The sequence below is a fragment of the Pseudoliparis swirei genome, chromosome 24 (assembly GCF_029220125.1).
Source record: "Pseudoliparis swirei isolate HS2019 ecotype Mariana Trench chromosome 24, NWPU_hadal_v1, whole genome shotgun sequence".
Classification (NCBI taxonomy): domain Eukaryota; kingdom Metazoa; phylum Chordata; class Actinopteri; order Perciformes; family Liparidae; genus Pseudoliparis; species Pseudoliparis swirei.
The window spans coordinates 15,582,994-15,597,118 of record NC_079411.1 but is presented as its reverse complement, the minus strand read 5'-3'; the positions used below and the strand labels follow the sequence as shown (position 1 = coordinate 15,597,118).

Genomic DNA, 14,125 nt, shown 5'->3' with positions numbered 1-14,125 from the left:
AAAGAAAAATGCGTTGGGCCGTCTCTTTCCGACTTCCCTACCTCGTCTATCAAGATGATTTATTAATACACAAACATACATTTCTATGTATGAAACATTCCATTTCTGAAGGAAAACATTATTTACCAAAACAAATCACAGTAAAATGATATGAAAAAAAGGTGCTTTTATGATTTGCATCTCAAACAGGACCAAACAGCATTTCTTCGAGTCTGTGTGGGATTAACTGGAATAAACTGGTGTGTTCAGCACAATAAAGTCCACCAATGAGTTCACTGTGTTTCTAACAGTCTGGACGATAAAGGTTCTGGCACACGGAAGAATAAACTGTATCATGCTGAAGGCAACAGCAGTTAATTGGGGTGTGTTTATGTTTGTGTGTGTGGGGGGGGGGGGGCATTGTTGGTTTTGTTCTTTTCATTGGTTTTGTTGGCAACGAGAAACATACTAGGCGCAGCATTTAATATAGCAGAAACTAAACTGGTTTTACACTTATGTACGTTTCGACTTGGACCTAGTTGGCACAAAAAAAAAAGAGCAAAAGGCGAGTAAAGTGTGAGGTAAATATTGTGTTTAATAAACAAACATCAGTCAGGGAACTGACATTAGTCTGGGGATGGAGAAGAGGGGAATATAAAGCACAATGCACATGTGTAGGGGGGTAGGACGTATTTATCTGTTACACAAGGTGCCCCCATACAGTAGGAGCAGGAAGTTCTATATAACATACAGATCAGGATCCAAGTCTACGGTACAAAAACTTAGCAGCAACATGTTAACATCGGAGACCGGGGGGCCGGGGGGGGGGAGAGCTAACAAAGTAGTTTCATTTAGAAAAAGTCACAGTATTCTTTAAGCATTAATTTGTTAAAAAGGTAAAAACAGCTTCTAAGCATCCTCTAGGGTCAATGCTATTCACGAGATTGTGTGTGAAATACATAGGTAGGGAAAAAATTATCTATACATTTATACTCTAATATAAAGACCTTCTGACAATGGCACAGTACAAACTCTCAGGAAACGCGACAAAAAAATATACAATGTCTTCACGTCACATTTGCAGATTAAAATGTAACTAAGGTCCTTGGCAAGCACAACAGTTCAGTGATCCAAAAGAAAATCTTCTCTTCAAACCAAAATAAAGGACACCATTTTGTTAGTTCAGCTATTTGACAGATTATGTCTTTTTTTTAATACAAAAATAAGGACACATATAAATTAATATATATTAAAAGAATCAGATTGATACATAGGGGATCTACTGAATAAGTACAGGTATTTATGATACAATAAATACTTGTCATTCATGACTGGGGCGTAGATAAACAGAGGGTACTGTCTCTAACCTGGCAGATATTACCTATAACTCCTCTACGTGTGTGTGTGTAAGTGTGTGTGTTTTTCAGTAGCTGTAAGAAATACCAGGAGTTTGAGCACAGCTGTGTGTGGGGTCGTGCACACAGTCTCCAGGGTTCAGGAGGTCGACAGTGGTGGCTCCTTGTGGTGTAAGGGGGGTTATCGCTGCCCGCCGTCTCCCGTGCAGCTCCTCCTAGCGGTGAGTCCGTGGTACTACCAGTTACGGTTACTCCTAAATACACACAACTCACAGAGGGGAAGCAGGAAGTCTAGGGGGGGGGGGGGGCGGTCGGTCCTCCCGGGGGAAGATAGAGGCGTGGCACGCCGTCGGAGTCGTCACAACCAACGAAAAAGAAGTACGGAAAAAGTCCACTCTTATGTGTGTGTGTTTTTTTGTCTTTTTCTCCACTTCATAATAAAAAATAAGTCTGTTTTTGTACTTTACAATACAATTCAACATCCCCACCGAGGAAGCATCAATCATCAGTCCAGCACTGACAAAGAAAGGAAACTCTTTTTTAGTTGTTTCTCTTGTTTTTTGTGTAAATTTTTTTTTACGGGTTAAAAAAAAGAAGAAAATAGGGGGACGGATGGGGGGAGGGGACCGTGGAAGGTGAAGGGGTTTTTTTCAGGGAGGAGTCGGGACCTTGGACATCAAGTAAGGCGGGCAAGAAGATAAATCTGGAGGGGAGAGAATCTCTTTTTTTAAATTTATTTTGCTGACGAACACTTTGTACAGCCACACTTGACCACTTTCTCCACTTCCTGGACAAAAGACGAGCCGTCGGTGCACTGGAAGGTGTATTTCCTGCGTTTGCTGCGGAGGGGGTTGCAGCAGGTGCCCTGTCCGTCTGCTCCCCCCGCGCAGCTGCCCTGGCACTCTAGGCGGGAGACCTTCTCCTGGGTTTGGCACGCCGCGTAGCCTTGCTGCCTCTGGTAGACATCTCGGACCCGTTCGCCTCGGCAGGCCACCTCTGTGGGCGCGAGGAGGGAAACGCAAAGGTTACGAGTGGACCGCTTCCAAGGCGGCAGGAGGGAGGGGGAATGGTGAAAACACCGTCACCGTGATTCAAAGTGTCAGCAGACAAGACGAGGACGTGAGTCAGAGGGAGCTCATAGAGGATGACACAATGCAAAATAAATGTAACAAAGTAGCAAAACACTGGGAAATGTTGAGGAGTGGAATCTGCTTTTGCCCCCGTTATACTTCTGTGTTCATGATGACGTGGATAACACAAGACATGATTTCCTGGGATGTCATTACGGACTCACGGACACATAAAGCGTTATGCGTCCCTGAGTTCGGCTACGGATTCTGGATGAGACTTTATATTTCTACAAACTACAACAAGGTCGTTTATCTCGGACGAGAGGATCCAAACTACTTTGGCTGTGTGTTGCGTGAGGTGAACAACAAGGTGAAGCAGCGGTCGGACGGATTTAAGGTTAAAGAGGAAGCAAGAAAAAAAGAAAGTAAAGACAGTAAGTTCATAGACAGGAAGATGTGAACAGGCTCACCTGAGGAACCCTCCGCGAGGGATTAGAAGGAAGCTCAGGAGAGGCTGAGTTGAAAAAGCAACGGGTTAGAAGCGTTACCGCAGAGACATTGAACACTGTTAGACTGTTAGACACACACACACACACACACACACTGCTAGCAGACGGCCAACAGAAGCTTTGAGGAGAAGAGAAACAGAAGCTTGTACGGCAATAGTGATTAGTCTTAGAAGAACGTTCCTAACATCGATGACTCCGTGTTTTGGTTTCCTCACCTCTGTCGCACGCGTCTCCCGTGTACCCGCCGTCACACTCGCAGTACGCCTTGCCCAGGCCCGACACTCTGCACTTGCCGTGTTTGCAGCGAGACAGACCGCAGGGGTCGGCGGCGTGCTGGTCCTGCTCGTCGCACAGGACGCCAGCGAAGTCGGGCTGGCAGCGGCAGGAGTAGGAGTAGGAGTTGATTGGGAGGCAGGTGCCGTGGATACACCTGAGGGCGGAGAAAGGGCGAGACGGGGGGGAGGTGAAGATGGGGTACAAGTCTGCAGGTCAAACTTTGGTTTTTAACCCTCTTGACCCCAAACATCCGCCGGCGGGATTGAAAGCATCAGCAAAACGTCATTATCGTCACATTTTCATCTTTTCCAACGGTCTTTGAACACGTCACGTGTGACATGCTTCTGTCAAAAAGAAAGCAGCCAAAACGAAGCCTCAAATGGCGATAAAATTAAAATCATATAAGCCGTTTGAATAGACGGACTCGGCTGAGACCAACAGCGACGCAACGACTACTCTGTGGAACTGTGACTGAACTGCAGCTGTTCCCACAGAGCAGGAGAGGCTGTGAGGAGAGGAACTTGTTGGATATGTTGTGCGCTTTTGTGTTATACTGCACAAGATTTTTTGAATAATCTTCACTTGATAGCCATGGCAATGGTTTCCATTGAGGGGCAGGACCTTTATATTTCAGTGAAAATCAAAACCACAGAGAGTAAAATGGGACAGGAGCAACAAAAAAGAAAGACCCCGAAACTGCTTGGGAGATCAGAGGGTTGAACCGAGCTGTGATCACAGGACCAGCAACACACTCACTTGTTGCCATCGCAGGGGTTGTTGACCTGCTGGTCGCACAACGTTCCCGTCCAGCCCGGGTGGCAGGTGCAGGTGAAGCCGCGATGCCCGGTCGGGTGGCAGTCTCCCTGGACGCAGGCGCCCCTCTGACAGGGCTGGCAGCCCGCCTCCACCCCGTGGCCCAGCCACTCTCTGGTGGTGCCCCGTGCGGCCTCAGAGCCGTGGGCCCCCGCCCCCAGTCCGGCCCCCAGGTCCTGCAGCTTCCCGTTGATGTACAGGTTGCGGAGGCAGCCGTGGAAGCTGGTGCCGTTGTGTCCGCCCGAGCTATGCTGCAGGGACAAGAGGCCCCCGGAGCCCGAGGCCCGTTCTGGCATACCTGGAGGAAGGAAGGATTACGGAGGGCTACGTCAGTACATCAGGAGGGCACAAATGCTTATTCACATCATAAGAGGGTAGATTAGAATAAACCGGAGTGTCGTTGCAATACGCTGAAATGATTCGACTTTCCTCTGGATAGAAGTTCTGAACTGCAGTGATCTAGACATCCAGGCTTAGAAAGGGCTAACTAATAACTAATAAATGCAACAGCGCAGAAATACACTGTAAATCGATTGATCACACATGACCAACAATGTGAATGTAAAGGGCATTATTAAAAAATAATATCTTAAATGGTATTTCTGTTTCTTTAGAACTCTATTCACAAATAAGGCATCATGTCAGCCACTCACACACACACACCCACAGACGAGTCCTTACCTCCCAGGTACAGCGGAGAGTCTATGTTGAGGGTGGACTGTTTGCTGATGGAGTTGATGGATTTGGTCGGGCCGCCGTCGATGGACAGAGACAAAGTCTGGTCCGATGTCACCAACTCCACAGCGTGGAAGTTGCCATCATTCACTGTCTCCACGCTGAGAGAGAGAGAGAGTCTGTATCATCATCATGTGGGCATGAGCCGGACGTTTCTGCTCGTACGTGCATGTACCTGTATATGGCAGAGGGAGGGTAGGATCCGGTTTCGTAGCTGACCCTGAGGCGCCCCCTGTACAGCTCCATGGCGATGTGATCGTTGTCCCCTTTGTAGAGCAGCACGCCGCTGTCCTCGTCTGTGGCAATCTGAAAACACGGCGGGATGTTTGAGTTAACGGCCAAAAGAAGAAGTTAAACTCTCTTCATGGCTTATTGTAAAAGGGCTCCGAGTAAAAGGTTTTTTTTGGGCTGCTTGGGGGCAGCGTAAACAAGATGTTTCACAACATGTGACATCATTTCCTTTTAAGTTGATACGTTTAGTTTAAATAAAAAAAGTCTTATAGCCTGAGTTCAATATTGACTCTTTTGTTGTTGTTTTTGGTCTCTACCAGAAACCGTAGTGCCTATTAGCACTCATTTGGCAAAAGTGCTGGTTCTGTGAACCGGATGTACGCGACTACATCAGAGGCTCAAGCTGTGGCTCGTTCTCTGCCAACAGCCGCGATGGTCAGCGGCTGCTTCACTAACTGTCTGTGTGCCGTGATATCTCCCAGAAACACCTCGATGAGAAGCTCTCACCTGCAGGCTGATGTTGGTCTCCGGCGAGAGGAGACTGGAGGGGAGTTGCAGGTAGGACTGGCGGTTGACGAAGTTGACGCTGACGAGCGTCTCGCAGCGCTCGCCCTCGTAGCCGTGGAGGCACTGGCAGCGCGGGTCTGCTCCCATGACAACGCACTGCGCCCCGTTCAGGCACTCGTGGTTGTCACACTGGCTGGTGCGAGGAAGGACCATCGGGGGAGAGAACTCGCAGAAAAGCCCGCTGCAACACACACACACACACACATAAAGTACGAGTTTCACAGTCAGTGCGTTTACATGATGGTATAATTCGAATCTTGCTTTAGTCGGACTATGCTATCTTTTGGGGGATCTGCTGTTATCCCAATATACATGGCAGTGAGTAATTCGAATCATTGGCCGAAAGCATGTCATATCCGATACGATAGGTGGCGCTGTTTTCATTACAACTCGTGGTGATACAGCCATTTCCGCTTGACCTCTTCACCACCACCAACAACAACCAACAACAACAACATCAACATTTCGAGAAAGATGGCGAACAGAGAGCAAGGCGAAGCTACATCCCTCTACTATTCTGTCTGCTCTTCGGTCCAGAAATGTGTGGTGGCTCTTGTGTTCTCCATAGCGTTGTTTGTTTGTTTTCTGCCGGCCAGGCTCCCGGCAGTGACAACTTATCGTCTCTTTCGACTTCCGGGTCACGACATGGGAGGGAGGGGGGAGGAGGGCGGCGGGATCTCAAGCATGCGCAAAGACGCAAAGTCCAGTTCCTAATCCAATTCACCGTTACATGCCGCGATAGTCGAATTATCAACCGGATCGGTGCGAGTTATCCAGGGGTGTTAATCGGATAGTAGTCGGACCGCATAGTCGAACAAAGGTGTTTACATGAAACGGAGAATTCGATTTCAGTCCGACTAAGCCAGTTATTCGAATGCATGTAAACACGGTCAGTAATACTAATGTACTAGGAATGTTCTTAAAGGGGTTTCTATGATTTCTATAAAGCAAACATGTTGTATCATAATCATACAGTGTGCTGTACACTACAGCTCCAACCACACCCGTCACTTTACCTCACTCTGTCTGTCTGCATATGCTCTTGTACAGTTTTCAATTTGTTGTATTGAATTGGATTTATTTTACTATTAGTACTTATTTCTTTACTTTCTCTCTCTATCTAATAAAGGTGTTTCTGGTCTTAAGCTGTCTTTATTCTTGTATTTGAATCATCATATTATTGGCGAATTGGGGTACGACAGGATGGTGCGTTCAAGGACAGAGATTTGGGAGGTAAAAAAGATCTACTGTGAGATGAATAGATGGATGATGGCTGGAGAGATAGAATGAACTGATAGTGAACACAAGGGGGAGCCCCTTCTCCACCACACACCAATCAATCCACAAGCAGCATGGAATGAGCTGAAATGTTTCTAAAAGCTTTATATTCACTGCACACATCCACCACAGACACTTTGATCTGCCCGGTCCTCACCTGAACCCCTCTGGGCAGACGCAGGTGTACCCGTTCAACGCGTCAATACACCGGCCTCCGTTCTGACACTTGTTCTCCTCGCAGTCGTCAAAGTCCAGATCGCAATGCTCGCCCACGTAGCCTGGAGTGCACTCGCACCTACAATGTACACACACACACACAAATAAATAAATACAATTCATGTTGCTCCTGGACTATTTGGTTAAACAAACAGACAATCAAGAGGATGTACTAAGATAGTAAAATCACACCTATACATACACACACACGCGCACAGACACACACCTGTGTAGTCTACTCACTTGTGTCCCTGAGGGGTCAAGATGCACTTTGAGTCGTGCTGACATGGGTTCAGCTCTGGAGCGCAGAAATCCAGTTTCTCTTCACAAAGCTCTCCTGGGAACACACACACACACATATACACACCGTTTCCATATTTTGCAATCTATTAAAAAAATAAAAATAATAATAAACAAAGTAAAACAATAATAATAATCACAATTATATAGCGCTTTTGTAGACAATAAAAGACGCTTTACATAACAAATAGAAAAAAACTAAACAGAAAGACGAGGAGCAAACAAAACAAACAAACAGAACATTTTGGGTAAAAAAAACGTATATAAAACACATTATTTGGTTTGTGCATCTTGGTATGAGACAGCATCTTTGTGTGTACATGCAGAACTGCGGGCCCAGGACTGTGTGTGTGTGTGTGTGTGTTGCATGGGCGTGTCCTCTAATGATGGATGACTCTCTGACCAATACAGCGGTCTGATAAATGATCTCATCTTTGGGAGTGTCATATTCCTGATAATATCCCCCGTGTACGTCCCCGATGCTCCCGAGACTCCAAGCGAATCGCTGATGAGGCATCGTGGGAATAAACCGATACTCCTGGCAGCACAAAGTCCACTCTGGGAATAATTACATGATCGCCCGGGGATCGATGGCAACGTGCGTGAAATGGTGGGAGATGCATGTTCGGAGCGTTTAGTATCACTGCACCTCGCTTACATAGACACATTGTCTTGTTTTTTCAAATGGGAGTCCTCATTATAATTAACCAGTGGGTGTGTTCTTGTCCCAGTCTATTAGTTTTGGGTTGTATCTGTGAAGGCTTTTTATAAAAAGGACCATTAAGGGAAGCGGTGAACTTTAACACAGCGGATGCTTGTTTGTCATTGGACAAGTTAACGTTTCTGTAAACAATGTGTGCCTGTCGTTCTGTGAGATTATCTTATTAGGAGAAGCTGTGCTAGCTTTAGGAACGCTTCTGAAACGGATGACACGTCTTGCTGGTCCCTGCCAGACGGCACGTGCCGGTTTTAACAAGTAAAGCCAATGCGGGAGTGTCTTTAATCTGCATTCTCTTTACTGACCACCAGGGGGCGACTCCTCTGGTTGTATAGAAGTCTATGAGAAAATGACTCTACTTCTCTCTTGATTTATTCCCTCAGTAAACATTGTAAACTTGAGTTCATGGTCTCAATCTCTCGTTTCATGTCTTCTTCAACACAGCATGATGTTCATTTAGTAAATGATGGTCCATTTAGTCAAACAGACCATAAAGAGGAGTATGATTTAGGGTGGGGCGACAAGGTGATTGACAGGTTGCTAGAACTATCAGAGCCGTGTACAGCGTCTCTACTTCCCTCCTCCAAAGATCCAAGATGGCGACGCCCAAAATGACAAACTTGAGGCTCAAAACGGCAATCCATGAACCGATGGATGCAGTTACCACGACTACGTCTACTTCCTTTGTACAACAGAGGGCCCCCAACAAATGAGCAATTTACTCCTGTGTGAGTAAAGTTTGAGAAAAAAAGAAAAACTGCTTAAATAGTGATCCGCTATGTGATTAGAATTAGTCATTCTAATGGAATTATATTGTATTTGTATGGGAATTTTTGATAATAGCTAAATCATAGAATATCACCAGCTTTCTCCTTCAATGTCAAAATGATAACCTTGAATGTTACGTCCCATTATTTACCGTTGGCTTCAGTGATAGCGTGTATGCATCGAGCAGCAAGCAGAAAACCCAGATGGTGGAGAGGATGAATTACAAACTGTTTGAACATCAAGGACGTGCGCCGCTAACACGGAACCAGACCGCGTCACGTCTCTTGGTGAGCGTGGATAAAGCACAGGAAATGAGGGAAGGAAGGAAAGGATGGAAGGAAGTAAGAAAGGAAGGAAAGAGGAACAGGAAGGACTGAGAGAAGAACAGACTAACCTCTCTCCACCTCATTGGTAGCAGCTGCAACCACACACACACAAATAAAAACACACACACACACACACACACACACACACAAACACACGCACAGACGACAAATGATAGAAAGCAGAGTGAGACAGGGACACGGGACAGCGAGACACAGAGAGAGAATACTGCCACAAAGGTTAGCTATCAGAGATGATTAGCACAGTGCAGAAGCAGACACACACGTAGCAGCTGACCCGTGGAACGAAGAAGAAACAGGAAGTGTCTGCAGTTTATCACTGTGAAAAGTTTCGGAAGCAAAAAGAGAAATTTATAGTTCTCATAGACAATGTAACGGGAGTACTTCTACGGCCGGAATGGGTTCTGCGACTCCAAGGTCACAGGTACAATCCCCGAACCGGAAACTTCTGTTACGCTTGAGGCCACACGGCCTTCAGCTTCATGGTGGTTTGTGAGCCAGATGCCAGATTGATGGACAAACACGATTTCTCAGAAAGAAATTTAGAAAGTTCACGCTGGTGGCCACAACTAGGTTGGACGATATTTTAGGATGAACTGTATTATTTTAATTGTAAGACTATTTGAAGTCACAGATGTAATGATAATATAATAACAGATTGATACAAGTACAACACACAACCAAGATAAGAAATAAAAGTGACTCTATTCTATCTCTGTTAACAAAAAGCTTGCTGTGTATTCTGGCAAATGATGACGCTCATGTCCATAATAAATATAATCTTGATCATTACAAAGAGTGACCTGTGAATACAGAGCGGGGAGCGTTACCTGTGTACTCAGGGGAGCACATGCACGTGTAGTTGTTGATTCCATCAACGCAGGTGGAGTTGTTCTCGCAGTCGTTGTCCTCGCAGTCGTTGAAGTTGATCTCACACTTGTCGCCCTCGAAGCCCTCCGGACACACACACCTGAGATGACACACACACACACACACACACACACACACCAGTAAGCGAGATATCAAAGGAAGAACACATGTCACGCATAAAGAACGTTGTCAACAGGAATGTCCGGGACCTCTGGATGACACACACAAACACACACACACACAAACACACGAATATACACTCATATACACCCACACAAAAGTGGTATATGATGTGTCGAATAAAGAGCTGTTCTGCGACACACACTCAGGTGGATTAATTTCTCATCATGTAGTCAACGACATCTCTTCACGATAAATATTCCATCCTTCCGCAACGCCTGAAAGCGTACCGAGGTGGGAACACCGACATGGAGGAGGACTGCTGTGACAAAGTGGCACAGACGACAGACTCTCTTTTTCCTTGGCATCGTGGGGGGGGGGGGTGCAGAGAGGCGTCAAAAGACCAATCAAAAGTTGATCACATAAAGTTGAGTAGCACACCTTGAGACACATGCTCTGATGTGGAAAGCCTCTGTAACATAACCCATATCGAGATGAAAGACAAAACTAAATCTCACCAAAAGTTGCTACCTTCTCCTTCCTTCAGGTGGCAAGTGCCGCCATTCTGGCACGGGTTACTGATACAGGCATGGATGGGCTCCTCGCAGTTCTGTCCCTGCAAACACAAACACAAACACACACACATTGAGCGCTTTCAAGGAACATATTCGCAAGTGAGCCGCGACCCTCTTGGCTTTTCCTCGAGTACCTTGAACCCGTAGGGGCAGGTGCAGCGGTAGTAGTGCACCGGGTCGTTGAAGCAGGTGCCGTCGTTCTGGCAGGGGTTGGACATGCAGGGCTCGCACTTCGCCTGGATACTCATGTCTACCGGACCTGTGCGCACCACACACACACACCCACACACAAACACAAACACACACACCAAAGATAGGAGCTTTAAATAATGCATTTAGGGGCAGGAGGGGCAGAATACATAGGGAGACATAGACACAGACATCTGTACATCATCAGGGTCCTGCTTGAAACCAAGTCAACTTCACTTTGGCATTAAAAAAGGGAAACAAAAAGAAAAGAAAAAAAATTGCCTTCACTATAATATAAGCCAGGAACTTAATAGTATTAATAGTCAAATATAAACTACGCAATAAACAAGAGTAAAGATTATCTTTGCAGGGCCATGACATGTACAAAGGGACACGCATTTTCTCACATTCCATTACAGGACATCAAACTGGGAGAGCTGGGATGCACATTAACGGTCAGGACACGAGGGCTGAACGGGAGGCAGAGCGGTTCGGTTCGGTCGGGGCTCAAAAGGACGAGGAGAATATAGTCTCGGGAGGAGCTGGGGGGTGGGGGTCAAGAGAGAATGAGGACGAGGAGGTGCTGGGACGTGATCGGCTACTTTACCTGGCACCAGGAAACCACAAGGCCCCGGGACTTCTACAGTGCAGTCAGTTAGATTAGGTCAAATATTAGGTTTCAGTCATATGTTCAGAGTTAAAATGATGTAATGAGGCTTAAAGGCTCACAAACAGTCAGCGGCACTTTTGCAGTATGATGAGTTACAGCCACAATCATGCTCACAAGCAAAGACTGGGATCTTTGAGTTTATATTAGTTTAAATACTAACGTTTAGATGCTGAAAACCATCCCTGACATCGGCTCATAAAACACTGTAAGAACTAATAATGCACCGTCACAAATGTTAAAATAAACATTTTAAACATGGGTTTTCTTTTTGTAAAAGGCAGCTTGTAGACTCCTCTGGGAGTCCTCGTCAACATGTGTATGTGACGCAGGTTAATAGTCTTGTCTGGAAAGTATATGTGTGTGTGTGTGTGTGTGTGCACGCTTTTGGACTCCTAAATTGCATCTGTACACTCAACATAAAAGTGTGTCTTCATCTGCTGGCGTGTATTTCTGTGTTTTTCTTACCTGTGCAGGTGAACTTCTTGGAGGGCGTGGTGAGCAGCAGTTTGTCGGTCATGTCGCTGGGGCCGGCGCAGCGGGCGATGCCGGGCTCCTTGTAGCCGCTCTTTACCCAGTCTGACAGCCACTTCATGTGGCAGTCGCAGTGCAGGGGGTTGGCCCCTAGCGCCCTGCCAGCCGGGGAGAGAGAGAGGGGCGAGGGAGAGAGGGAGAGAGAGAAAACAATGTTCAGTCGTGGTGGCAGGAGAAAACTGTGACGGATCAAAAAGACAACGAGCGAAACCCAGAGACTGTAGGACTGTCGGTTAACTCTCCGTTAAGGTTAAATGGTCCAGGCAGAGCTCTGGAGTGGCGCTGGCACGAGCTCATGAGCATCAACGGCTTTAATCGTGCTCCACAACGACTTGAATCGAATCAACGTAACAGTCCTCCAGCATCTAAAGTTTTCTTCGTCAATGAAGTTCCGTTTGTTTTGCAATAAATCAGTTCAGCAGATAACAGACACAAATCCATTGTTTCGAAAAGAAATAAACACAAATCCAGTGTTTACGTATATATCTATATCTATATATATATAGACATAATATATATATTACATAACTATTTCCGCTTATCATGCAATTCTATAAGGTAAAAAGGTAGAGACCTCTGGCCTATAGAGAAAGAGTCCTGTGTGTGTGTTTTACTCACAGGTGGGAGAGCGATGTCAGGTCTTTAAAGGTTCCCTCTGGTATCAGCGATATGTCGTTGCCGTGGAGGGACCTAAGAAAAGGGGGCGAGATGTAGAGGATGAGGGAGAAAGAGGGTCACAGAAATGTAGAACAAAAAGAGTCTAGACGGTAAACGTCTGGATGGATACTCACAGCAGACGGAGAGACTTGAGTCCATCGAACGCCCTCACTGGGATGCACCGCAGGCGGTTGTAGCTCAGGATTCTTTACAGGCAGAATAAATGTGTCAGCATGCACACAAATGCAGACTTTGTTTCTGTGAAGCTTCAAATGCAACAGAGCACACTCTTCTTTATGACTACGTACCACTGAGCAAAGCAGGAGAGCAAACACACACACACGCAATGTCACACTTTTCAGCACAAACGCATCCTTCTAGTCAGACACACACACACACACACACACACAAACACACACATAATCAGACATGTCTTTGGAGCACAGATACAAATATCTTGCACTCTCTGGGTTTCTTTCCCCCCTGTAGATCAGATTGTATCTTGTATGTGTGTTTTGGTCATTTTCCTTATTGACACATTGATACACTGTCTAAGAACATTCTGGAAGTCTGTCAACAAAACTTATTGTTCTACAGAAGATGCAGATGGCAACCTCCCGGTCTGAAGAGTGAAGTCCGGAGGTGTCTTAAAGCTGCATTCTCTCTACTGACCAGCAGGGGCGACTCCTCTGGTTGTATAGAAGTCTATGAGAAAAGGACTCTACTTCTTTCTTGATTTATTCCCTCAGTAAACATTGTAAACATGAGTTCATGGTCTCAATCTCTAGTTTCAAATCTTCTTTAATACAGGATGATGTTCATTTAGTAAATGATGGTCCATTTAGAGTCAAACAGACCTTAAAGCAGGGGATGCTTTAGGGCGGGACTACAAGGTGGCTGACAGATTTCCCGGTCTCGGCGTTGTCTGTTTTTTTGTCTTTAACCCTTTCAAAGTGTGTCCTTAGTTCATTAAAGTATAACATTTTGGTCTCAAGTTACATCGGGTTGTGAAATGCTAAATGCAAGGCTTCCAAAAAGGCAGTCCACAAACCAATGGTTGACTACATCAACTACTTCTATGCAGTTTATGAGAAGACGTACTCTTTTCCTCACTTACCCTACTATCTTCCATTTCTTTATTTATTATTAATAGTTTTATAATTAATATTGTCTTTGATTTAGTTTATTCAGTAGGTTGTGTAAAGTCTGCATTTTCTTGTACTTTTGGCAGTGGTGACGATACCTTCGACTGCTTATGACTGCACACTTGGTCGGTTCGGTCCCTTTGCAGTTTATGGATGCTAATTTTCTTTTTTGCGAACAGTGCAGTGAAAGAAAATCTCATTTATAGGCT

General features: G+C 45.7%; 1 protein-coding gene across 9 annotated transcripts in view; it reads right to left on the bottom strand.

Moving 5' to 3' along the window:
- Positions 1 to 549: 549 nt before the first annotated feature.
- Positions 550 to 14,125, bottom strand: part of slit2 (slit homolog 2 (Drosophila)) — an 85,119-nt gene continuing 71,543 nt past the window's right edge. For 4 of the 9 annotated variants that reach the window (XM_056408767.1, XM_056408768.1, XM_056408769.1 and 1 more), the window contains 16 exons: positions 12,906 to 12,977; positions 12,733 to 12,804; positions 12,049 to 12,212; positions 11,521 to 11,553; positions 10,859 to 10,983; positions 10,668 to 10,765; positions 9,990 to 10,129; positions 9,210 to 9,233; positions 7,273 to 7,366; positions 6,971 to 7,108; positions 5,476 to 5,716; positions 4,913 to 5,043; positions 4,684 to 4,838; positions 3,946 to 4,300; positions 3,129 to 3,343; positions 550 to 2,330 (listed from right to left, as the gene is read on the bottom strand). In XM_056408767.1, coding sequence (XP_056264742.1) covers positions 2,068 to 2,330; positions 3,129 to 3,343; positions 3,946 to 4,300; positions 4,684 to 4,838; positions 4,913 to 5,043; positions 5,476 to 5,716; positions 6,971 to 7,108; positions 7,273 to 7,366; positions 9,210 to 9,233; positions 9,990 to 10,129; positions 10,668 to 10,765; positions 10,859 to 10,983; positions 11,521 to 11,553; positions 12,049 to 12,212; positions 12,733 to 12,804; positions 12,906 to 12,977 — 2,320 coding nt within the window. In that variant the 3' untranslated portion in view covers positions 550 to 2,067. Of the gene's footprint in view, positions 2,331 to 2,874; positions 2,919 to 3,128; positions 3,344 to 3,945; positions 4,301 to 4,683; positions 4,839 to 4,912; positions 5,044 to 5,475; positions 5,717 to 6,970; positions 7,109 to 7,272; positions 7,367 to 9,209; positions 9,234 to 9,989; positions 10,130 to 10,667; positions 10,766 to 10,858; positions 10,984 to 11,520; positions 11,554 to 12,048; positions 12,213 to 12,732; positions 12,805 to 12,905; positions 12,978 to 14,125 lie in introns of all 9 variants that reach the window. The other 5 variants (XM_056408772.1, XM_056408773.1, XM_056408774.1 and 2 more) reach the window with 4 other exon arrangements.